Source organism: Vanellus vanellus (assembly GCF_965231255.1).
Source record: "Vanellus vanellus genome assembly, chromosome: 2".
In the NCBI taxonomy this organism is placed as follows: Eukaryota; Metazoa; Chordata; class Aves; order Charadriiformes; family Charadriidae; genus Vanellus; species Vanellus vanellus.
The window spans coordinates 66,785,766-66,813,265 of NC_138906.1; the positions used below are offsets into that span (position 1 = coordinate 66,785,766).

Sequence of the window (27,500 nt, forward strand, 5' to 3'; positions counted from 1 at the left end):
GTTCTGGACACTTATTTGTAATTTGTAGTCTCAGTAATTAATAGCTTACTCTTAGATGATTTTGCAGGAGAAACTGCACAGACAGGTTAACACAGACTTCTGCTAGTGGGGAACAGAAAAGTAAACTCCTTTAAGTGGGTATTACAGGGAACTTCAGAATCAGAAGAGAACTATGTACTGTCTCACATTTTTTCCTGTCATATCTGTTAAGAGATACCTAGAAATGAAAGAACTTTTATAGCATCTCAAATGTCTAGACATAATGAGTAACAACAATGCTTCAATGCTGTTAAAAAAAAATCTCAGTATTAAAGGTAAATAATTTATGAAATGAGATACCTGTGAATAAGAGTTTATAATATGACTCTGAATTTCATCCATTGTGTCTGTTCCATAGGACACAGTACCTAGGTGAAGGCGCTTAAATATCATCTCATTCTGTGTAAGCGTTCCTGTAATAAAGAAGTATATCATAAAGCAGCAAAAAGTACTGTGAGACAGCCACAAAAAGCCCACCAAAATCTTTCTTTTAGATTCACTTTAGGAATGAATCATGAGTAAGCATCTGTTTAGTTAATTAAGGGAATGTTTGTGGAGAAAGATCAGGGTTAGTCATACTGGAAGAAATCATTGGTTCTACCTTCAAACTGATTCTGCCAACACAACTAAATATACAAGCTCAAAAAAAGAAAAACTTTTCATATGAAAGATGGAAAATGCAGTATCTGGATGGAACTGACTCCCAAAAGCCAATGCAAGAGCCTGCAATGTGTATCAATAAGTCTAAAACAAAAAAGAAAAACAAACCCCCAAAATTCATACAGATATCCCACACTTCGTGTACAAAGGCACACATTCTAGCAAACGGGCACATTCAATGTTATTTAGTGCAAGTCATTAAGACCTAACATCACTTGCAAATTTGACAGCTTTAGCCTCCAACCGGAATAAGCCAGAATGAACAAAATCAGTATTTTCGGAGCTCGCTTCACATTTGTGAGAAACTACAGGGTGTCAGTCATAGACTGACACTCAGTGTCCACCTCTGCCAACTAGTCACATCCTCTGGTTTGGAAAAGCTCTAATTGAGGGGTGGGAGCTTCAGCCTTCCATGATGGGCCACATCAGACAAAAAGAGGTCACTACCGCCCAGCTTCCCATGGTCAGCTCACAAAAGATTGTTTTGATAATGGCCCTTCCTAAAACTTTTTTTTTTCCTATGGTTACTCAGCCAAAGTGAAATTAATATTGTATAAAGCTATTCTTATGTTTAACCACTCAGGTTTGGGTCATTAAAATACATACATCTGATAATTAAAAAATAAACAAAACATGGTACCAAAAGTGTGACGCTTCTCCGATAGTTTTAATACGGAGGATATGATAATTATTTATAAATAAAATTGCAGAATAAAATGCTTCATATTATCTACACTATTTTTATATCATGCCTTTGTCCCAGTATGCCAAAATACACAGTAAGCCACAGGAAGAGAGAAGACTAAAAGCATGACATATACTATAATTACTATCTGGAAAACAGAACTGTTTGGACAGTTAGCATCAAGTTTATGCATCCAATAGGGTTAGAACCATTAGTGCTCTTCAAAGATTCCGCAGGGCTGTAAAAGTCTCACGTCTTTCTCAGTTATACTTGAGATGTCTAACAGTCCTACTCCCTGGTAATATCTGTACAGTGACACTTTATCTCAATTATTGTACCATCATACTGCACTATCAAACCATGTCTTCCTGTATTACCAGCACTTGGTGATCATTCCAAATTCCCCCTCTACCATTAAAAAAAATGGCACTCCCCATTCCCTTTTCCCTACATGTTGTTCAGCATTTTTTTCCTAGTCATATTATTTGAATTTTTAAAAATATTTTAAATAAGATTTAACTGAAATGCATAAATCCTTCACAAAATATGAATCAAAATATTATCAAAATCATATCATATTATCAAAAATTAACATGAGAAGTAGAATATTCCCAAGGCTGGAAAACAGCCCAGGAAGAAAAGAAAAAGGTACTGATCTCTAGAATTAGTAAGTCAGAATTTTTTGGTTACTTTTGTACAAGGGATAAGAAGATTATTTTGGTTTTACAGTAATCCGATAAAACCATGAGAAATTACTACTTCTGCCTTTAGAAGCTGTACTTCTATTGAGACCTTTTGTTAAATTTGTTGATTAAATGTTTTACTTCAATTATAGATTCCAATCCAATCTCCGTTTTGCACGAGAAACATGAAAGTTTCCAATAAAACATGAGACTAAAATCTGTTTCTAAAAAAAAAAAAAAAAAAAAAAAAAAAAGAAACAAAACCAAAACCCACCCACTTTATTCAACAATGCTTATTGCAAGAAATTTCCAAGTAAATCTGCATTGCCTTCCTTACTTTCCAGGCATGCTAATATCTTCTCACCGCACTTAGCTTTGCCAAGCCTTTGAATTAAAATAAACACTCCCTAGGAGTTGTGAAACTAAATGCTACTCAAAATTTGAGACAGCGGGCAACTGTCAAACCTGCTTCCCACTAGTTCTGTAATTGCTGCTTGGGAAAACTGAGCAGGAAACAAAATTAGCCCTATGATTATGATATGGAAAGATTATTTTTTCAGACACTATTAAATCATAGAATCATCTAGGCTGATAGGGACCTTTAAGATCAGTCCAACTCCAGATCATGTTTGGTGAGGGAAAGGTAGATAGGTGGAAAATTTGTGTGTTCCCCCTCCCCCAAGCCCTTTTCTCAGCAAGGAGAGAAGAAAAGCTTCTGAGCAGAAAAGTATGGATTTTCCTATCTTGCAACAATCAGGACCCAGGGAACAAGGTTTAGGGAAAATGGGCAAGGAAAAAGAATCAACTCATAAAGACATGGAAATAAACATTCCAGCAATCCTCATTCAATACTTGCATCTTATACATTACTTATACAAACCCTTTTATCAGCTACAGTAACAGGAAATAACTATGACATATGAAAAGAGGCTGCAAAAACACCTGTACCTGCTACACAAAAGTGCATTAAAAAAAAAAAAAAAAAAGAACAGAAACAACAATTACAGTTTGCTCACGATTCTTAAGACTAGTGTAAGGCTTTCAACAATAATCAGCCTGACATGTTATCAGACAAACACGCGTAGCTGCATTTGTGAAAGTGCTCCCAAAAATTTCTGCAAAAAATAAAACAAAATACACCTTTTTCAGTCATCCACATGGAAGTTAAGTTTTACCATGTGTGCAAATTAAGATTTACTTCTAAATTCTCCTAATGAATGAAACACCAAAATGGGACAGAAACTTTCCCCACAACTTGTTCCAAATATTCAAACGGGATTCACGGTGCCAATCAGTCACATTACAACCTTAGCAGGAGTTCTGTCTTAAATTTTAGTCTTCTAGTTGAAGACTAATATTCCTTCACAAAACAACACATCTTTTACTTTATGCCCCAAAATGCAAGCCCTTCAAATATCTAGAGTTAGATTTTCTAATATAGCCCACTTCAGGAATTAAAAACAACCCAAAACTGAGCTCTCTAGTCTGCTCAGGGTGACAAGTACTAAAGAACTGCAAAAGAGCTTTCCATTTTTAATAATGCTTTTTCAAGACCTACTTATCAATTCCATGCTTTCAGGACATCGCTAATATGAAATTACTAGATAAAGAAAGCTTATTTTAAAAAAGCTTCCAGAAATTATGCTAGTCAATGTATGATCTACTACTATTATACATTCTTAAACTTTGCTCTACTATGCAGGTAACACACAAAGAAAATATCCTGACAAAAAGTATACAATCGCTTAAGAAAAATTTAGTATGTTCTTTAATGAAGCCAAGAGTGTTTTGTTGGTTGGTTGGTGGGGTTGTTTTTTGTTTGTCGTCCCCCCCCCCCCCCAATTGTATCATTAAACACGGAGTAAAGCAGGCAAAGAGGAAATTAATTTCTAAGGAAAAAGTCCTGAAGGCATCATTCCCTGGGTGGCAACAGATGTGATTCACAACAGAGCAGTAGAGGTTTTTTATTTTGTTTTTGAGAAGCAGATGCAGATCTTTCTGATCCTACGGTAATTTGGACCAATACCAACGATCTAAAAAGGCCAAAACCAAACAGGCAAAAAAATATGTACAACAGTATTAATAACTTTGTGAGAAATCAAAAGGGTGAGTAATTTTTCATAAAATATGAGTACTTTGTTTATTTGCTTAAACAGATAAAAGTCAGTGTAAATGTGAACATTTCTATGGAAACTTTAAGGGAGATCAGGCCCAAAGCTCTTAATAATTAGACAGTTGGCAACATTCTGGAGATGGAAATTCTTTCTATGAATCCTGGAAAAAAATATAACCTGGTATAGAATGTAAAAAGGAAATGAAAAAACTCATGGTAAACACTTATAGAATATGTCTGTTCATTCAGCTGCTCCACTTACAGACAGGCCATAAACATAACTACCACAAAATCTCAAACCAAACAAACCCTAGTATAATCCATTAAGAACAAGGGCAAAGACAAAGAGAGCTGAAATATCTTTATTCTTTCCTGAGCTGAAGGTAACAGTAGAGGTAACAGATAACACAGCTATAGAATCGTAGAATTGCTGAGATTGGAAGGGACCTTTAAGATCAAGTCCAACCATTAACCTAACCTGACAAAACCACTTCTAAGCCATGTCCCCAAGTACCACATCTACCCTTGTTTTAAACACCTCCAGGGATGGTGAATTCACCACCTCCCTGGGCAGCCTATTCCAATATTTAATAACCCTTACAGTGAAAAAAAATTTCCTAATATCCAATCTAAACCTCGTCTGACATAACTTGAAGCCATTTCCTCTCGTCCTATCACTTGTCACCAGGGAGAAGTGGTCAGCCCCCACCTCTCTACAACCTCCTTTCAGGTACTTGTAGAGAGTGATAAGGTCTCCCCTCAGCCTCCTCTTCTCCAGGCTAAACAACCCCAGTTCCCTCAGTCGTTCCTCATAAGACTTGTATGAATAGAAGCAGCTATTTCCTCTGCACCTTCTGCCTCCCACAAGATGATAGCAGTATCTAAGAGCAACATCCATACTCATTGGATACACCGTGTATTTTCAGTCGATGGGAGTCCAACAGAAGCCACGAAGTAAGGATTCCTTTGACTGATCTACTTTGAGTGCATGTCTGGAAGCTTCCTGTAGGATCTCTCCATCAAACCTTTCCATTCCTAGTCTGTTCTATTCACCCTGCAATCTTAGCAGTACTAAATATCACAGAGGTAGAGGAAGTGTAAAGGCAATAGCATGGATATGTATCCATCACATTGAAGTGAGGAGGGGTTATTCCATCAGCGTTCATAAAAATTACTCTTTCTCTGTGGTAGCTTATGTTAAGCAGATAAAGAATAAAAAGTATACTTTAAAAGATTAATTTTCATAAACAATTACTGAAATTTGCTATTCTAATAGTACATTACATTAGGCACATTTAATGAAAAAGCCCATAAACACCAACCTCTAACACAAGGCTTTCCCAGAAAATCAAGAATACCATTGCTCTATGCATCTGTTCAACTATTATATCTGCTAAGTATCTCATTTGGTCCAAACACCCGCCAAAATGTTAATTACAGAACTCAAATACAAGTGTATTCATTAGTAAATAACTACGCCTGGAAGACTGTACGCGTTTGTTTTATCCGAATACTCTGGTAGTTCTTGTGAACGGCAGAAGGTTTGCCATCACACATCCTAAGTAAAAAAAAAAAAAAAAGTTCGATAAATATTGCCAAATATCTTTATTTTTCTTTCATGATTAGAATCTTTTTGTACCCTGGATAGGATGAGATATCATGCTCAGCTGCCTTTGGAAAACGCTGGAAACTGCTCCCCCCCGCAACTGCCCCCACGCCCCACCATAACGGATGACGCCTTTCTGTCAAACTTATATGTGATTCAAGTCCAAACAACATGGCATTTTGGGTAATGGATGCTATAATTAAAATGTGAGTCCTAAAAAACCTGTTGTTTTAGTGGGTGTTTTTAGTAATGGCTTTGTTCTACATGAAGATAAAAACTCCCTAACAAAGGAATTAATGTATTGCTTTAATAGGCTGCACCCTGAGTTAAGTTTTAAAATTTATGAGTTCTCTGCAGCATTGTTCTTTAAACAATGGCATTGTCAAATGCAACCAGTGAGAAGATTAAAGTTCTCCCAGCAGATTAAGTACAAATTATCTGTCCTCCTGTTTCAGCATCATTTGTTCATTTATCACATAACGTCTAGTATTTCTGGTCAGTGTCAATATGCTCTGCATCCTTGCAGTTAACAGATGTCTTCTCTTGTCGAATGAATTACTTTATGTTTCACGCACTGGTGGCCACAGATGTGTCACTATAGCAACATCATTAATTTCAGATCTTACCGGAAACATGCACTCCAATCAAACCTAATTATACCACATTGCTTTCTTGTCCCACAATAAGGAAACTATAATGCAATTATTGGGATACTTCATTTTCTATTCTACTGTGGCAAATGAGAGCGCCACTGTGATGGACGCTTCTTGTCAAAAAGCTTATTGATGAAGCACAAACCCAATTTACAATCATACAAAGGACTACCTTGCAATTATGTTAGTAATGCAATGCTCCTTAGACTCAACAACTAATTCTCAATCATTTCCAGCGAAGCTTGGACCACAATGTAAGATTTTTACAGACTGTTCTCTGGATTCGCTTTCATTTTCAATATTGAGGAAAAACTTCACCTGTTTAGATTTAACTAGACCAGCCTTTTAGTCCTGCTTTTTAGTTGCACCCACTTGGACAGATGGCCACAAAACTGTCTCACTTCCTTCCCCTCTGACAGCCAAGCCTTAAGTGGGCAGAAGAAGAGAATCAACTGGTTCAGATGACTAGAACTGAAAATTCAAGTGAGAAAGTACTGAAGCCAGCTCTCATGAACGGTGTATAATCGTGCAATGGCAATCACGGATTAACTGTACAGATTCTGTTCATTAGGTAACAGTAAGTTTGACATTTATGATAAAATGCAGAATGAGACCAAGTGTATTCAGAGAAGGAAACTGGAAGCAGCTAGCGATATACTTGGGTAAAAGGTACATTGGCTACATGTTTGTCCAGAATTAAAAACAGCTTAAAATTTGCATTTTTAATTACTATTATATTAGGTTAAGTGTATGGGTTGTCTTTCTAGAAGTAGAACTGCAGAAGCTTTTTTTTTTTTTCTTTTTCAAACAATCTTCTATTTCTCAAACAGGGTAGTAGGTCCATACAGCTTGAAGAAAAGAGATAGTACACTGATCCTGCCACAGAATATAAGCTGGTCACCAGAGTTAGAATCTAATTCTTGCACTGTAGAGTTGGTTGAATGAACTGTTAGCATTTTATTTAGCAAGCCTCTTAAAATTTCAGTGCGTCTAACTGTAAGTAGAATTCCTCAACACTTGAACTGCATTTCCAGTTTGGTATGGCAACTAGATTCTCTATCAGGAAAGTTTAAGAAGTATACGTTCCTTTTGCTTACAACATAGTGCTTTGGGCAAATGCACTCTACTGCATTGTTTTGAAAATTAATTATTTTTTAACATTTTTTTTCCAAAACATATGCTGTAAATTATATATTTCGAGCCTTTGATGAGACAGCACTCTTAAAGTTACATAAATTATCATGATGAAGGGTGCAATTAAAATCAATAAGGAGTTTCAAATAGCATACAAATCATTAGCTAACTGAAATAAAACTTGTTAAAAGAAGAAACGTTCACTTGCTTTGAAGAATTACCACACTATAATTAGCAATACATTTTTCTACAAGCTAAGAAACAAGGTGGCAGTTGTCTTTATCTTTTACGAAATAGAGGAACAGCATTCAGAAGTGTATAGGGTAACATATGTACCTATAGAACAAAAACGAAAGTGTGTTTTGAAAATGTGGTAATGTATTAAATTTAGATTTCATTTCAAAATATGCAGTAACAGAAGTGTTCAGCATGTGAGGGAATATGGAAGTCTTTCAAGCAGAAAGAGATGTAAACTGGGTATTGCGCTTTCTGAACAGTGTAACAGAGGCCAACCTCTGTCCACTTCCCCAAATGCTTTCTCACTGTTTTGAACTATATTTTACTTAAAACCACTACAAAATTTTTTCAGGTGTTTAAGAAACAACTTTCTCAGTTCAAAAGTTCAGCTTCTTCAAAAAACAGTACGTTTACTAGAACTGATTTATTCAATCTCAGAAAGAACCAAGAAAGCAGAAGAAATACTGTATTTGCTACAGAACTTAACTTGTTATTTATTATGATATTTTCCAAAACAAACTTTAAGATTTCTCAAATACATCTAAATCTAAAGGCATGGTAAGACTGTAACAAGCGCCAGTCATAATGGCAGGCAGCAGCACAGCGCAAGGTATTACTTCTTCACACACTTACCTACTTTCTGATCCTGTTAAGGGTTGGGTTTTCCACTACACCAGGTCAGGTATAGTAACAGGTTACAGTTATGAAGATGAAATCATATAGCAGCTCTAGAACAGGTTATCGTAACATAAAGAGCAACTAACTTCATGGGGATAACAGATGTCATTTTGGAGGCTGATCTTATGACTTGTTTCGGAAATGACTTGCTTTCTTGAATGTCATTCTTAACTGTTACCATCATACAATATTGCAGTAGAAATGAGGTGCAGAATAAAATAGCAATCTGAGCGTTAATGCAGAGTCTTCAGAGTAAGAGAGATGGTAGTCTTACTAATGCTATCCAATGTCCTGTTACTATAGAAGGAGTGTTCCCACTGGAATAAATGAGATTACTACCAAACACCGACTTTCACATGTAAGTACTGGCACAATGTCCTCAAGCACATGCTTAAAACTTTACTGGAAAATAAAAATCAGCAGTCTAAATCTATTCTTACATTAACATATTGAACTATAGAATCAATTTTGAAAATTTTAAAAAAGTCACATTTCAGAATTGTAACCTGATATACCTGTTTTATCCGTTAGTAAATAAACTAATCGTCCCAACTCTTCTGGTATGGTGCTAGTTCGAACAACTGTTCCAGGAATATTGTCATCTTTCATAATCATCCACCCATAGGCTGCCTTACCCATGTCCAAGTTCACACGTAAACTGCAAAGGAAATTTATACCATAATCAGTGTGAATATTAGGCAAAGCAAAAGTTATAACCATAAAAATAAAACCAGAAGCTCTTTTTAGGATACCTGGGAAAAAAAAAAAAAATCTTAAAACTATATGCAACAAAAATTTTGGAACAATGTTTTTGTTGTGTGTTTGTAGAGTACATATCACATGAGAAATTCAGGCTCCATCCCAGACTCTTAGAAGCCACTGAAATACAAACAAATGCAGTACCATCACTTCTGCATGAGACAGATTGCAACAGTCTGTGGAGATTCTTGACACAATTACATTATTACACTTAGATGAGAATATTATATACATTTTATCAATAAGACTAGATCACTATTCAAGTCACAGGTTTTTTATCTGTTAAAAAAACAAAATACCTATGTTTTCTTTATGATGTGAAAGTACAAATATTTTTTGTACCTCTTCAAGTCACTGTTTTTTTAAAAAAGTATTTTTTCTTTAGGCAAGTACAGCTATATTTGTCAAGTTCTCTTTCCCACCACAACCAATCAACAATGTGGCTGTCCTTCCCAAAATGTAGTTACAGAGGCTCTCTATTGCAAAAGCAGGATAGTGCCCAAGCAGCAAAATGCACCCTCAAGTGATGGCATGTTGGGCTGGAGTTGCTACTTCCAGCAGCAATAAGGAACGTTTGCATAGCTCTGAAAATGTAATTTGCAGCAAGTTTTACTGATTACACAAAGAAGTGCAAAATGAAAAGTATTTTTTCCAGTTCACTTGGTATCTGCATATTTATTTTTTAATGTCTCCATACCTACGTCATACAAGAATTATTGCCTTTATACCTTGTATTCCTATGTTATAATAAAAAAGTCTTCACTCATGCCAGTCAGAGATAACTTTAATCATGCTGTTCTTCCCCAAAAATAAAATGCTCTAACTCAAAACTCTATGCCACCTTGTTTTAAAACTCTAAAATGCCACTTGCCTTTACCTATTCACCACATTGCTGCTACCATGTCAGAGGAACAGTGACTAAGGAATAGGCACATGTTCACTTCTGTTGACTCTGCTCTAACAGAAACACTGAAAAAACAGCTGGGGCAGTGTCTACTGAACTACTTGTAGCTAATTTGCCCAGGGCACAGGACTCAGTGACTGTTAAAGCTGTTTGAAAGCATATATCAAGGTCAAAATACTGCTAATGCATTTCAGACAGATTTTTTTTTTTTTTTAACAGTTCCTGAAGTGCTGCTTTACAGCATAACCAAAACAGCAGCCACAAATACTTTTCATCTGTCCTCTTGCAACCACAGCAACAGATTGGTTGTGAATTACCTGAGGTAACAGTGGAGGGAACAGTGAGTCAAACTGCAATATCCCATAAAGAGATGTATTTAACTAGAATTGTGAGAATATATGAAATTTCAACACATACTGAAAAAAATCAGTTTATTCCACATCCCCTCCTTCCTGAATTTGTACAGGAGAAGACAACACATGTTCCAGCACAAAAAGGAACAAGCCTTTTTGATACAAGATTCTTGAGTGTTCAAGATGGTATTTTGTTCTTTAACTAGCTCTTATTTTCCCATTAAAATCAGCAGCAGCAGGAAACCATCCCCCTACCTGGTGATACACCCCAATTAGTTTTGCAGTATCATACGTGGGCTCAGGTGCCTTCAGAAACACAAATATATTTAAAAAAACAGGACAGAACTGAAGAACTCTACCAGATTCTTTTTATTGAAAATGCTACAGCATAACAAGGAAAAAAATACTGGAAGTCACTTGCCTCACACAGGTTAACTCCAGTTTTGCCGTGTCTTACTCAATCCAGAGCCTGTCCTAAGCAACCAGTATTTGTATTATGTATGTCTGTTAACTGACAGTGTTAGAGAGAATATAAGAACCAAGTAACACACTTCACACTGAGATATGTATCAATCAACAGAAGGAAACGGAAAAGATTTATTCCTCTTAGGGATGAGAACCTACTAGTTAGCCAGTCAAGTACAAAGGATGCTGTCTAGCTCAAGAAGAGAAACAAGCACACTTACTTTATTTAAGAACAGTTAGACATTTGCTCTAGCCAGGAGTAAGCAGAAAAAGTGAAGGATGAAAGCCACACATCACCCCACTTCAAAGAGGCATTTGGGCTATAAATATTTTTTTCTGCCTGGGATACCGAAACAGAAATTCTGCAATGAAAGCTCTATTGAAGAGCTGCAATCTCAGGTACATGGCACACAGAGGAAATCCACATGGCTGCTCTGCCAATAGAGACCTACAAAGTCATCCAGATAGGAAAAACTGTACTTCAGTAAGATTAAATCAGAAAAGTCTCTCAAAGCTGAAGTGTGGTTCATATCTTCACTTGCATCTTTTATAAGCATGTGGTTTGAATTAAATTAATTCAAATTAAATTTGAATTAAACCTGGTTTGAATGTTCTAAACACTCTCTATATGCATTTAATTATAATTTCACTTAATATAATTTAAGGGTAAGAAAAAAAAAAAAAAGAACAGCTTGTCTTGCTGAGTGGTGAGGAGAAATCTGTATTTGAAAGCATCAAGGCTTTCCAGCATGCACTGCTAAGTGGAACAGAGTGTATCTCCTTTACGTTGATGGACCTAACAGAAAGCTGCAACCACTGGCCTCCAGAGAAATAACGTCTCCCCGGTGACTTTACTAAGTCCAAGCCAGCTTTCCGGCACACAGAGATATTTGGTACATGCTTGAATTGTTAAGATGAATAAAGAATTAAACAGAAATAAAATAAGAAATGAGGGCTATAGATGCCTTTTCAGTATTAATTCTAAAATTTGTACACTCTGTTCTGCTCTCACTTCCTTCACTTGGTGCTTCTTGCCTTAGAAGAAATTTTTGTCTTTGAAATCATTGTAGCTATCGCCTAGCACATTACGGACACTGCTGTAACACTAAAAATGATGGAGGCCTATTAATACTGAGTTTGCTTTCGAAACTAGAAATGCCTCTAACAGAGCTTCACAGGAACAGATAGAAATACTTGACTGATAAGTTCAAGAACTTTTACACAATAAACCAAGTCGATACTAAGCTTACTCAACACCAAACTACTTTCAGTGCCTGACAATACTAGCTATCATTTCTCATAAATCCTTTGTGGACTTTAAGAAATCCCATTATATAGCCCAAAACATTTTAAATTCACCAGTTTTTAAATCCTTCTCAATTTCATCCAATTTAAAAGACTTCATGCATATCAGTTATTAACGAAAATGCACAGAACAGCATCATATGTAGCATTAACACACTGTTGCATCAGTAACACTAATTTCTAGCAAACCAATTAACATACAATGTTTAGACACAGTATGTTAATATAGGTATTTGAAGGCTGTTGCAGAGAACAGGCATATTTAGTGAACATCATAGTGTGAAGTTTCTTGTCTCTCAACCTCAGCCCTAGTTACCCTAGAGCAGGCAAACCCTAAGGCAACTTTCATCCAACTTGGGGATTTATTCCACTAAGAGCCAGGGTGGCATTTCTCAGCAATGCAACTTCAGAACAAATCAATAGCACATTTCAGAATCTACACTGCTTTTACTACAAGTTAAAACCAGATACTTTTGCCTTTATTCCCTCAAAAACATGAGTAGTGTTTTAGGTTAAACAAATTTATATTTACAGGACTTCTAGATTTCATTTTTTCCCAAACATTAATGACGTTCGGTCCCCTTGTAAAGATTTCTGATTTTGGTTTTTAGTCAAAATGGCCAAATTTGCCAATAAGCAAGGGCCTTCAATGAGAAACTTTCAAACAAATACATTTAGAAACTTCAAAAACATTGTGTCTTTTACGATTCTGTGAAAAGCAATCAAGACCTCATGAAGTTAGCAAAGATAATTTTGTGAACAAAGTAACACTGTGCCTAATAAAATTCAAGTATGAATTTGAATCAAAATCGAATGATAGCTTTATTTGAGCTTTGGCAGGCAGGCAGAACTTCCTGAGCAGAAGCATATAAGCAGAAGTTTTGTAGCAAAAAAAAAAAAAAAAAAAAACAAAACCAACAATGAAGACCTGCCAAAACTCCAGATAAGTGAGTACCCACAGTGGTATGCAATTTTTAAAATAAATGAAGTGATTGAGATGTAGTCTTTATTTTCAGGACTTCTTTTTAAATGACATGCTGAAGATCATATTTGGATCACATTAGTACCCAAAATTGTGCCCAATTCCCTATGGCTATACCACCTAAGCTTCCCATATCCCTACATGCTTGAAATAGATACAAGATATACACAGATAAACACATTATTTACAATCTAGGAAACAATATGGAATAATTTTTAAATTATTGGTCAAGAAACAACCAAAAGTGTTTTAATTTCAAAATGCCTGGAAAGTTAAATCTTCACAGAAAATTTTAATCCCTAATTCCATTTTTTTCATATGTTATTTGGAGAGGAAATTTGAATATAATACTCCTTTTGTGTTTAGCCCACTATATATATTTTTATTTAGTCTTGTCCGCTATCTGTCTGATACTCCCAAGAAGTGTGTCAGATCTGTGTTCTTGTTTGCTTCATAATTTCATAAAAGACAGGGATCTGCTGGAGAGGGTCCAACAAAGGGCTACGAAGATGATTAGGGGATTAGAACATCTCTCCTATGAGGAAAGGCTGAGGAACTTGGGTCTCTTTAGTCTAGAGAAAAGAAGACTGAGGGGGAATCTTATTAATGCTTACAAATACTTAAAGGGAGAGTGCCAGGGGGATGGGAGGAGTCTTTTTTCAGTGGTGCCCATTGATAGGACGAGGGGTAATGGGCACAAGCTTGAACATCGGAAGTTCCACCTTAACATGAGGAGGAACTTCTTCACTTTGAGGGTGGCAGAGCACTGGAACGGGCTGCCCAGAGAGGTTGTGGAGTCTCCCACTCTGGAGAGAGACGCCTTCCTGTGCAACCTGTTGTAGGTGACCCTGCTCTGGCAGGGGGGTTGGACTAGATGATCTAGAGAGGTCCCTTCCAACCCTGACTGTGATTCTGTGGTCTCACTAGTTCTCCTAGACTAATTTTTCTCAATTTTGTCATATAAAAGGAAATGAAAGGAGGTACATACAGCACTTCACATAAAACCCAAGCAACGAATGTAACTAAAAGAGACCTCAATCCCACAGTTATGCTTAAATACAGGTGGCAAAAAAACCACATATCAACCCTGTATTGCTATAGTGACTGTGGCACATGTAGTTTTTCAAGGGCCACATGTAACCTAGGTACAGAAAATTAGATGTTGTAACATAGGTAGAACTTAAAACCTCAGGAGGAAATCTGGGGAATAATTAATGAGAAAATTAATCTATTAATTTCTTACAGGTTGAAGACACAGTAGAGTACAAAATACAAATAGAATGCATGTCAAACAAGCACCTTGGCACAAGAGATGTAGCATATGCAGCTCAGAATTACAATTACTTCCTATTAAAAATGTTTCTTTGTTATTTTCACATTTATCAGGTCAGATGCCTTCTTGCATTAAGTCTTTTATACAATGGCAACAATATTGACATTAGATGTCTAATACAAATAATGTTTAAAACATGAATACTTTTAGTGTATTCCAGACAAATTCGGCATTACTTACTCTAATACTATTAGACTGAAAACAGAAAAACAACTAGAAGCAAATAGGCAATGTTGCAAGGTTAGAAAGGAAAATGGTCTACTGCAATAGACCAGTTAAATAACTTTTTTTAAACTGATTGTGCTTTCTCTATGTAGCATGAATATCAGACATTTCCAGAAAAGCACAAAGCTAGCTCAGGCAGTAGTACAGCACCATACTGGTCAGGGTAAGACTTACTCTTAGCATGAGAGAGACAACCCATAACTCCTGTTGCATGAAGAAGTCAAAATTAGTTTTTAAAATATCAAGAAGCTTCATATAATATTTTTCAGTCTCTATATATCATGGTATAGTATAGAGGCATAATACACATTTATAAAGATTACTTAAACAACTTTATGAGTAGCTCTTTAGCTCTTCCACACTGAAAACTTTGCATCATATATCTAATAGATATTCTGTCTCTATATGTGAAACTAAATATTCTGATACTCTCACATCTGTATATTATACAGATTAGTGCTCCAACACGGACAGCACAAAGTACAATATCATTTAAAGCAGCATAGCTGCTTGCTGCTGTTAGACAGACACTACAGTCCTGTATAGGTGTGAGTTCCCTGGACCTTGGGAATACACAGGAGCACACTGAATAAAACCTCCTTTTTCATATTTGTAGGATCCAGGATTTGATTGGATATCAATGAATTTCAAATACAAGACTTCCTAGCACTAGTTTTCCTCACTGCCCACTGAAAACAGACTGACGTAACTTAAAGGATTTTCTTTACATATTCCTCTTAGAGGCCCAGAAAAAAGCAGCTGGGAGTGAGGTGTGCCCTAAAATTTAAGCGTAAGGCAGCTCCTTCCAGGCATTTGGGACAGCTTATTTTGGCAGAATGGCTCAGCACCCAGAAGTCTTAGGGTGTCTGAAGAAAGGTACTAAAGACATTTCAGCTTCTGTGCACACCAAAACTAAAGGATCCTCCTAAAAAGATGGCTGATTAAGCCCATCAATCCAGCTTGAAACTGCTACTAAATATTGAGTCTGGATGATACACATTTTTACCAGCTCCCCAGACAGTATCTTATCATTTTATGGTAAATCCTCTACATTTCTCATCAGCTAAGCAGAAGCATGTAGAGCTACAGAATTCACAAGCCTGTACACGTGAGGCAGTGATTTCACCAAACACTGCTTGGCTAAGCCTAAGTTATCTTGAAAAACTTTCCTGGCTACATTTTTTTTTTTTTTTTGGGGGGGGGGGGGGAGGGGGGGAGTAGAAAACCAAAACAACCAAACAAAAGGATTCAAATCAAATTGCAACTCACTTTGTCCTTCAAGGTGTTGAAGATGACTGGACAATGAATAAACAACATCCCATTACTTGGTGGCAGAGGGGATTCAATTTGGTGGTGCTGTAACATCAGTAAGGTTAGCCTTTACTTTGGCCTTGGCTGTCATTTCTGAACCGAATACTATGGCAGCTCAAGTGAACCGATGAAAAGATGCTACAACTAAATGCCAGAGGAAAGGACAGAATTGCTTTGTGGGAAGGCTCTCTAACAGCCCGACCATCTTTCCTGCCCCCATATACACACCGTGATTTTCAGCTCAGTAGTTGAGAGAGGGTATCTCGCATCCCACATTGATTGAAGTCTCTTCTATTCTTTTGTACTTAAAAATACAAACTGTGTCTCTGATAGCTTTTTCAAAAAAATGAAAACTAAAACAACTGATCAAATTAGTAGCTGCAAAAGTTGAAGGAAAAACCATTCAAGACCTACATGATGTCTATGCTTCCTCTATAGCGGGCAAAGAAATGCCAATACAGAAGAGCAATTTTTAACAGCCAAATGTTTCTGTGAGTGTGGGGCTGTTCAAAACATTTTGAGCACAATGGTTCTAACTTACAACCAATTAAGAGCTGGGCTAAGCTTTCAATGTTTGTTTACTAGTACTTTTTCTCCATTTTACTTGAATCCTTGTACACTACAGAATGTTTGCAAAGTTGTGGGCTTTTTTGGTGGGAGGGTAGGGTAGGTGTTGGCTGTTCCGGTGTTTTTTGTTTGGTTGCATTGTTTTGGGGTTTTTTACAGTTGTTTTATGTTTATACCTCTGAAGTCTTTCATGCCCCACAGTAATACCCTTCACACCTTGAAGCAACATTAATCAAGAGACATATTTAGGATGCAGATAAATCACAAGGAACTCCCCAGAGCAAAAAAAAGTTCCTCTCCCTATTAATAGAAGAGGCTGCACAGATATCAGTTAAACTTTGCAGTTAGGCACCTCCTCATCATCATCTTCACCAAACATGTCTGGCCATCGAAAATTATTTTTATTGCATATCTAAAATTTCCCTTGCTCTGCAAACCGAAAGCCAACAGCAAAATCAGCTCCATATTTAGGAACTTCCTGAATTCTCTAAAACCATCAATCAACACATTTCATGTGTGCATGAGTTCAGACATGGTGTGCCACTACCAGTCAATCCTAAACTCCCACGTTCATTTCCTTTACCTGTGAAAAGTTCATTATCTTCCCCATACAGCTATTTCAGAAATAATGACAGGACACAACACCTGGTGCTTCAGTGTCATTAGTCTTGCAATTTTAATCTCCAAGAATTTACACTCCAAATGCAGCCTAAAGAATAATTCATTTCCAGGCTTAACATCCAGAAGAAAGGAAGAGAAAGTGTAGTTTTGTTTGAACACCGGTATGACTGGAGTTGTTTATTTTGCTGACAGCAGCCCTGCATATGAATGAACTGAGTTGAAGAAAAGTTGGTATAGAAATAGATAAACCTCTAGAGAAAAAGGTATTCTCTGATAGACTCTTACCTGATCTTCCATAGAGTAACTACATGGTCCATCTCAGAATTAAACCAATCACATTCTCTAATAATTCCACTTTGTATATTATTTCCCACAAGCAATTGAAAAATGGCATTAGGTGTATCTGATATATTATTTTTGGAAAAGAACTATTTCACAAGTCCACTGCTCTCTTAAGAGTTGATAATGAGATGCTCAATCAACATGTTTTTCAGTGAAATATGTTGAACTTTCAATATAGAGTCAAATTTACTTGCACCACCTATATGGTCTTAATCCTCTTGCATCCAGTAACAAAGATATATCTGTCTTTTAACCACTTTAATAAGTTCTGGCTTAGTATGTTTATTATGGAAGAACAGAGTGACCAACAAGTGATCCTTTATACTCTTAGCTCATTTTTCCCTTCCCCTACATGTCTTCGATGATTAAGCGCTTCTTTCAGCAATATGCAGACTTTACTTATCACTTGAATGCAGCACTTTTTGCCTCTTCACACGGATAAGTTGCTTAATATTCAATAACTCTGTGTGTATGGGGGGAATGACAACATGACCTGAATAGCAGCATCATACAAGCAGTAAGAGTTATAAAAATGGCAGTGTTTAGAAAGATATCACAAAACTGAACCATGAATGTCTAAATAAAAACAAGAGCCAGTTACAGGAAGTGGAAACTGTTCTAAGATGACCGGTTTCTACAATGAAATCTCCTCAATTCCCCAGTAGATTTGCTGGAACCTTCTCCTTCAACTTCCCAACAGAATCAGTTGCTCTTGCAACCCAAAAGTAGTATAAAAAGTCCTTTAAGTTATAAAACCTTAAGACAAATACTTCCTGAGCATCAAATTCATCAAATATGATACATTTGCCCTCACATAGACATGTACTTAAAAAATATGAACACAGTAACATGTAAGTCATGTAAGCTTAGATTAAAATACCTAACAAAATCCTTCTTTTTTTTTTTTTTTTTTTTTTTTTTTTTTTCTTTACGCTACATGGATTTAAATATTGTGTGCAAACTTGAGGGGACTAACAACCTATGGTTTAGTCGCTGCTAACTCTGTGGCTAGCTACTGGGCTGAGTGACGTATCTCAAACTGAAGAGTTCCAGAGAGCATCTAAAATTAACAATCACCTTAATCTAAACACTGGGTATTTAAACAGCAGAGAGTATTTCCATTTTGCAAAGGCAATACCCATTCAAGGAAAAAAACTCATTTCAGAGTCAGTGTTCTCACTTCTGTGTCCACAGGAGCCTTGATTACACACATGGATATTATTTCCTGTACCAGTTTATCTGCAATTTGAATATATAGTACTCATGCTTAATGAATTAATTAATTCAGGCCAAGTCTCTACTTGGTTACACGTTAGAAGTCCTCTCATTGTAAAAGCACACCTACATTATTCAGCCATTCAATATAAATTAATCATTGTTGTAGTAAAAAGTCTGTATTTTAACCAGAGAAATGGAACGTTTTCAGCATTTAAGGCATGAAAAATATAATTCCAAAGTATACCTGAACAGTTTATTCAAATAAATGGTTTTCCTAAAACCACATGCTCAAATATACTGAGATTGTATCCTTATTAATACATTTATGTTCGTAAAGGATTAGATATCCTGATTAGTCCAGTAAGATGAACATTATACAAAAAAAAAAATACAACAGTATTGTTTTCTGTACAGTGATCCTTCAAGAATCAGCAGATTTGTTGGCACCTTCTCCTTCAGCTTCCTGATAAGATCAATTTCCTTCACAATGAGAAGCAAGTATAAATTTCAAGAAAGCCACATTCAGTGAAATTAGACATCTATGTTTTTCTTGCACTCTTATACATACCTGATCGGGATGATATAGGAAAACAGAAGGAGGAACCGGAAAAGGTTGCGATACCAAGGGCCTACAAATCCTTGCAAGGTTACCATAACAACTGATAGTGCAACTAAAGCCAAAAACAGGGCTTTGGTCAGTTGATTCAACTCTAGGTCCAGCAAGCCAACCTAGAGGAAGAAGTATAAATCCAGTTAGTCATGACTTTTTCTTAAATTGACACTTTTGCAGTGCATACAATTAGCTATTATTGGCTTTTTTATTCCTACCTATTAAAAATCTATGCACTTGTAACAATTAACTGCATTTTGATAACTGAATTGATTACTGTTCCTATACTTGCATGCATTAGATGCTCCCTGGTTACAGGACAATAACAATTCCCAGAACCAGCGTGACCTGTCCCAGCCAGGCCTTCTGAATGCCTTTATGTCTGACACGTCCCTCCCCCATCCCCTGACCCAGGATAGGAACACAGGAGGGTAAGGAGAAAAGACAATTAAAGATGAACAAATGATGCACGCAGCAAAATATTGTCACTGTGTATTATAGTTATAGGGTGGCTACTGCTCATTTACTGCTAGATCAAAAACCTGTTAAGAGTCAAGAATCAACAGACAAATGCAACAGAGCTACCTGCTCATTCATGTAACTAGTGTACTGTAACTTGCACCTATACTCCCATACCAGTCTGTAAATCTGAAGTGATTTCATAGAAGTAATTTTTAATTGTATGAAGCTTTCAGTTATTCAATATAATAATAAACAACAACAATCAAGTGGACTATCCATTTTCAAACCAAAATAGTAAAACAGCTTCCACTTTTCACAAGTAGAAAGGTATCTGATTTAGAAACATTTTAGCAACAACATTGAGAATGTATCTTTCATCCACTGTTTCTCATGAAAAAATATATTTAAGCTATGTAGCTAAGACTCTCACCATTTCAATAATGTATGCTGTAAGCAAAGTATTTATACTCCACTTCTTAGGATGCTCTTGTAGTCAGTAAAATATGTGGGAAAATTGTATCAGGAAGAGTTTCCTAGGCCCCATCACAGATGCCCCTTTTATCTCCAAGTCTTGCCAGTAAGACCAGTAAAACATAACACTCCCTTAGATAACAAACAGTATGCAAAAGAACCACTTTAAATATAGTTCTTAAAAATTCCAGCAATCTTGCTTATACATGGGCTGTCCCTTCCCTAGAGAACCAGGCAGCTGAAGACCACAGTGGCTGATTTATCAGCTGCATTTAAAAAGCGGCACAACGAGGACAAATATCTTGCAATTTCCGCTGCTTGAACTACTACATAGTTTATGCTTGAATTATTGAGAAAAATAGGTTTTTGGATTAAAATGAAGAAAAATTAAGCCAGGGAAGTAGAGCATGTTTCAAAGCCCAGATCTCTTTGCATTGACAAAGGCAGCCTAAGTTTCAGGCCTCGCTGAGGATCAGATGAAGTCATTATTCATTCAGTCAGGGAAAAAAGACTCAATTACCTCAACCTAAAGATGCTATCAATGAATGCAAAGTGCATATTTTACTCTATTCATCCAAATCCCATTAAAAAGTGAAAGGAATGATTTAATCTGGCCTTCTAGAGTTGGTCTTTTTTTGTAATAAAATAAAGAATCACTGTCTTGCAATATGCATAACCACTACCTCACACTTTTTTTTTTTCCCCGCATCACGGTAGTGAAAGCCTATCTCTCCCCTCAGCTCCCCCGTCTGCCCCCCGCAATACCCCACCCCAGTATAGAAATGAATAAAGAGCTGCTTTGGAAAGAATGCCACTTTTTGGACAGAAACATTAAATTTAGTCCACTGCACACTGATACGTAGCTAATTCAAAGCATTAATACCTTTCTGATTGATGAAGACAGATGTGAATTTAGTTTGGAATCCAACAAAAATGAGTTTGAAGAGACATTAAAAAAAATAAAGTTGATGAAAATTTTTCACACTATAAATCTCTTGCTCAAGAACATTTGGTTTGTTATTAGTAATGTTATCCTTTTTAGTATAGATCATACTATTGGCCATAGTCAATTTTAATATTTTCATTTACTATAGCACGTGAAGGCAATTGCAAAACCCTACTTAAGAAGGCACACAAAGAAAGTAAGTTTTAATAGAAATGCATTCACCATTTCTCAAAAGTTAGTTACTATAATGTACTGAAATATACTTAATTAGTTTAATTCTGTGCCTTTCCACTTAACTTCTGCACTCAAACTAATGAAACACGAATTATCCAGATACATTTCGTGTAGAAATTCACTAACATTCTCTAAAATTCATCAGAATATTGGAAAGGTGGGTAAACTTCATTTTAACTACATTGATTTTATCAAAGCATTTGTAAAACATACCATCTTTAGATATTTCTTTCCTTTTAAAAATAATTATAACCAGAATAGTTATGACAATATAAGAAACAGGTGAGTTAAGAATTTGAATAATTTTCCACATTTATTGCTATATCAGAAAAGCAAATTTTCTTCTACTTGTCATAATATTTATTCTATTTGAACCAACTGTGTTAACAAAATTAAACACACCACTGGAAATTTTAATCTCCAAGGGAAAATTTGTACATAATGTCTAAGACAACCACAATAGTTTTGCAAAGGGGCTGCTCTAAGATAATGAACACAATAATTGCCTGTATAATCTAAAATGCTACTAATGGCAACAACTGGAAATCCATTTAGTTCTTCTTTAATTTATGCACAAAGTTTTAAATAGCTAATGGTTCTCAGTACAATAATGGCTTATACCATCAATAAAAAGTATGGCATTGTCTACTTGCACCAAAAAAAAAAGCCTACAAGTTTTAAGAATACTTTATTTTTGAATGAGAAAACGATTAAAGATCTAAACTTAACATTTTGGACCACAAGGTGTAAGTCATTATCTTATGAGAAAAGTCTTAATTACCTAAAGTTGAAAGCAATAAAACCCCCTTCTGACTACTGAAGTAGAACACAAACAGCAATATTGCTATTGCTGCCCTATATGCTTAACTTTTGGGAAAGGTTATCCTCTGAAGCTATTATTGCAGTAATAAGAGCATTCTTCTAACATTATAAAAAGTATATTACTCGGAAAATGAGAAAAAATTTTATGCTAGAAAATTAAAATGCAAAATTTGATAATAAAATGTTGCACAATGGCAAAGATTTCTCAAAATATTCTAGTGCAGTCGTTTTTTTATTCAATTACAGTTTTAAGTGCATTAGAAATAATTGCTCACAAATAGCCTTTTTTAAGCACCCTATGTTAAGCCTGTTGAAGTATTAAGGCACTGTCCTAGGAGAGACTTCCCCCCCAATCAAATTCCTCCCCGAAGGTAATTATATTTCAGTAATCAGTCTGGTTCTGCACTGGCAAACACCATATTGACTACAATGAAATTTCATGGTACGTATGTTTGAGATAGACTTTGGCTTTAATTTGCACTATAAACATAAAAATTTTCTTTCCTATTCTAATACATGCTCTGAACTTAACCTTATTAAACCTTGAATCATTCCAGTCTAAACTTAGATGTAGCATCTACGCAAAGAGCAAGGCACGTATTTAAAATTACTAAAATTCAAATAATATATCTTTCTTCATTGGGCTGACAAAAACAGGCTTCATTACATTATTCATGGCATTTCTTCATTTTTTTTTTTTTTTTTTTTTTTTTTTTACACAGACTACTATATACAGTTAGCTGCATGTATTTGAAACCTATGGCTTTCTTCAATGATCTTTTAAACCTTTCCTATAGACCCAGAAATAACAGATAATTAGTGTTTAAAGGCTAAATTAAGGTAAACAGATAATCATGTCTCTTTGACACTAAAAACATGTACAGCAACTTTGGAATCTGTAAGTGTTTCTTCTTTATTAAGTTTCCTAATTTAAGTTTATTCCTATGATTCAAATTCTTGGCTACTCAGCAATCCAGGTAACCATATTAAGTTAATATAATTATGAATCAAAACAAGCAAAGCAAGTGAATTCAAGTTTAAGGAAGCATCTTTCCTTAACTCACTGTACTCAAGTTAACCGTCTGACAAATACGTTTCTCTACAAGCCTGTCTTGATTAACATAAAACCTGACAAATTTTGGTTACAGTATGTTACACTTTTAAATCAATATCTTACTCATTGTTTTAAGCAGTAGATTCAAAGTTAGAAAAAGCAAAGAAAAAATATGAAATATATAAAGTGACCATTTAGTGAAAAAAGTCACCTAATCCCTGCTTTTTCTGAGATCCATTTTCAAACAACCCAAGCACTTGTTTAGCTGCAAGAGCAACAATGATAAACCATGAGAACACTTCCTGAAGCACTAAAAACCTATTACAAGTTTTATTCATTTTAGAATTAGAGCAATAATCGGGAGGGTGGGTGGCAGGGGGTGGGTGTCTACTTGACTTAGTAAAACTGAAATAAACTTTAGTTTAGTCCACTCCAGTGGAGTTTATATTTAATATTAATCATATCCCCAAAGAAACAAATTACAACTACTTGTCTGTATTCTTACAAAATACACCCCATAACCAACAGATAAGCATTTAAAACAGCAGAAATATTTTAAAACTCAAGAAGAAATACATCATTCTCATCCAAAGGAAGAAGAGTAAGCTGTAAGCAGAGAATAGTTTTTTTGAATGTGTTGATGCATATTCAAAAACAGAGGTTTAAATGTTCTTAAAAGCAAAATAAGTTTATCACATTTTGAAATTACCCTTCTGACTTGCCTGTTTTTACATGACTGCATAATATCTACGTCTGAAATAAACTAATCACTTCAGAAAATATTTACCCTTTTGTAGCTAGCAATATTTCTAATACTACAAGAAAATGAAGACTCAAACATTTCTTCCTCTTTTTGCCTCCTTTATTCATCCATTTTATATCATTGGCTTTTCCAGACTCAACATCACCTGGGTTCAGATACTCAAAGAAACGTGAAAGTCCTCTCCAGGTTTCTAGAGGTACTCAGACCTCTCTAATTCAGTCTACTACAGTGAAAACTATATCCACTACTTCACTTAATAGACTCAGTTGCTTGAAGTAAAGCACTTATTTTGACAAATACTGGCCACAGACTTCATAACCTTCTTAACTGTGTCTTCTTTTTCAATTGTGTCCTGATTTATCCTAACACCAATGATTTACTATATCTGTAATAAAACATTATGTTTCAAAAGATCAAAGTGAGAGAGATTGAAGGTGACCCGTTCTTAATATCCCGTTGACTATAAATCTGGTTTTCATTAACTCTTTTCACAGTTTGCTCAACTATCCTAATGTCTCTAAATACCCTTCAATCTGATGCCTCTTTCTAGACTCAGTCTTTATATAACAATGAAGCCAAACCATCCATATTTGTCTCCACCCTACTTTAGTATTTTGCTTTAACTTGACTGAAGGCTAAAAAGCAGACTTTGCGGCAGTTAACGAAATGCCATGTGTAGTTTGGTCAGCAGAGGGTGCTCAAGGTTGGTGCTAGCTACTGGTTTCAAAAGCTGGCCGTCAGTAAGGCAGTACCAAGCACAGCACGGTACCTTCACGGGGCGACCTGTATCTCTCCATGATCTTCCTTGACCGACAGCATTTATCTCGTTTAGTTTTAAATGTTCAGAGTTAATTATTCGAAGGACTTCAACAATTCAGTTTGTGTACTGAAACTATTACATTTCCTTCTTAGCAAAAAGTTACGCTTCAGTTACACAGTCAGACTTACAGAATCATAGAATCGTTATGGTCGAAACCTTAAGTTGCCAAGTAGTCAGATGCTGTGCAACCACACGTTCTCTGACTTTGCTATGTATTTGTCACTCACAAGAATGATAAAAACGTGCATAGAGCTTATTAAGAAACTGAAAACGTTAATGGCTTCTTAAACTCTGGCATCCTTATAGGGATTGTGCTGTATTGGTAACATACGCTCCTCCTATTAAAAGCAATCAATTGAAAACATTTTCTCAAAACCACCCATCAATTTAGAACAATTACTTCAATAATCTAAGCTAACTGGTCATACTGGAGACTTCAACAACCAAAAGCATTCACACAGTGAAACTCTTAAGACATCCATTTTTTCAATTTAAACAATCTAGGTACACAAGATTTCATACAGAAGACATTCAGAGTTTCTAAGAACTCTAAGAACTAAAAACTCTAAGAACAACCCTCCTTACATGTGATCAAATTTGGTAAGACATGGAATTCTGGGTGTAAAAAAGATCAGGATTTAAAGATGTTTGATGTTACACTGGAACACTATCTTCAGATTTATATTTCATCTGTAACTTTTACATCAGTTCCTTTCATGGTCAGAATACAAAATAAGCAGCTTTACACATTATACACTATTACTAAAACATACTTGATGGAGATGGCATTTTTTCAAATCTGAGTAGATAAAAACATGGGTTACTCTCACAGATGAATATATTAGCTTTGCCAAAGTAGCTGCAAAACTAGCATGGGGAGAACAGGTCCCAAAGTTTTTATTTATATAATTGCAAATTCAACACAATAAAGAAATATAAAAAATTGTGATAGACGTAAAAAAAAGTAAATGAAATAGTACCTCTTACTGAGCTACTTCCGTTAAGAAAAACAATTATAAGAGGGACCCAGCAAATTGGTAGCAACAGCTAGCTCTTTCCTCTGGGTAGATTTTGGGAATTCTAATATATCTACATTTCAGACCATGCAGCTGACTGGTCCTGGTCTAAATAAATTTTTTATGCAGAGAGCTGCATGCATTGATTTTTGTCACTACAAGGATTACATTTGTGGGTTTTATGTGTCGCAGTGTGTGTTCAATAAGATTTCATAAATGGTATGAGAACCTTGTAGCTTTTTCAAAGACATCTTTGAAATTAAGCAAACACTTGAAAACGTATCTAAAGAAATCCAACATTTGCTTACTCTACATTAAAAATAAGGTGTTAGTAACTCAACTCCTCGTAGACTACCTAGATTAAGCTATTAGCAGAGATTATCACGTATTTTAAAGGGTTTATCTCACAACAGGGCTGGGGAAAGAAAGGTCAGAGCTAAAGTTATCAAAACACATTTCATTTTATCCTAAAATCAACAGTAAGTTCAAAAACAGTTAAAAGGGTTGAGGTTTTTTTCTGCCCTCTTACTCGATGTTAGATTGAGAAGTGCATCTGAAAATCTCTTTCCATGTAAATTACATGCATTTTATTTCATTATACCTTACTATTTTAAAAGTTATAAGAAAGCTGGAAAGAAAAGTGCATTGGGAAACAGTGGCATACATTAAGTTGGTGCTTATGCCACAAAATACATGGAAATCAGAGCTGCAACCTTTCTTCGTGGAAGTGTAATGAAAGTAACATGGTACATACAATACACAGATGATTAAAGTGACTGAGGCAGCTTTCTGAAGATGGATTCCAGAATAAATGAAAGTGAATAAATAGAAACTGAAGGAGGAATTAAAACTATCTCTGTTGGCAGTATGCAGCGATTCTTTCATTGGTGGAGTACTTCTGGAATCTCCCTTCTCCTCCCCTGCATATACCTCAACTCTACCATCTACCCCGTCTCAGCACATGGCCAGATACAAACCCAACCACACCTGGGTTTTCTTCCACAGGAAATAAGGTTAAAACTAAAACCACCACACATCACAAAGCACTTCGGAGTTTGTCTCAAAGCATTTATATCTGAATGCTATTCATAAGGAATATGAATATATAATTATGTATAATAATATTCAAGAATGCATAAAAAATATGAGAAGGGAATTTGGAAGTTAATTTCCAGCTATTTCCCACCAAAGAAAAAGACAGAGCATTTTGACTGCATCAAGCTTTTCTCTCTGTCCCTAGCTATTCTTAAGTACAAAATCTCGGTTGTATGCAAGCTGTGAAGAAACATTTCAGAATCATAGAATTGTTTTGGTTGGAAGAGACCTTTATGATCAACAAGTCCAAAAATGTTTTTAAAAGTCTACAACTTTTTTTCTTTGAAAATGCAGCTTACATGTTTTTATTTGTGCTTTAAAATTAAACAGGAGC

The 27,500-nt window shown here is 35.6% G+C and overlaps 1 protein-coding gene across 1 annotated transcript in view; it reads right to left on the bottom strand.

Annotated features, from left to right (window-relative positions):
• Window positions 1-27,500, bottom strand: part of ATP9B (ATPase phospholipid transporting 9B (putative)) — a gene marked incomplete at its 5' end in the record, with an annotated part of 74,379 nt that overhangs the window by 32,312 nt on the left and 14,567 nt on the right. The window contains 3 exons of the mRNA XM_082499177.1: window positions 340-452; window positions 9,004-9,146; window positions 19,442-19,602. Coding sequence (XP_082355303.1) covers window positions 340-452; window positions 9,004-9,146; window positions 19,442-19,602 — 417 coding nt within the window. The remainder of the gene's footprint in view (window positions 1-339; window positions 453-9,003; window positions 9,147-19,441; window positions 19,603-27,500) is intronic.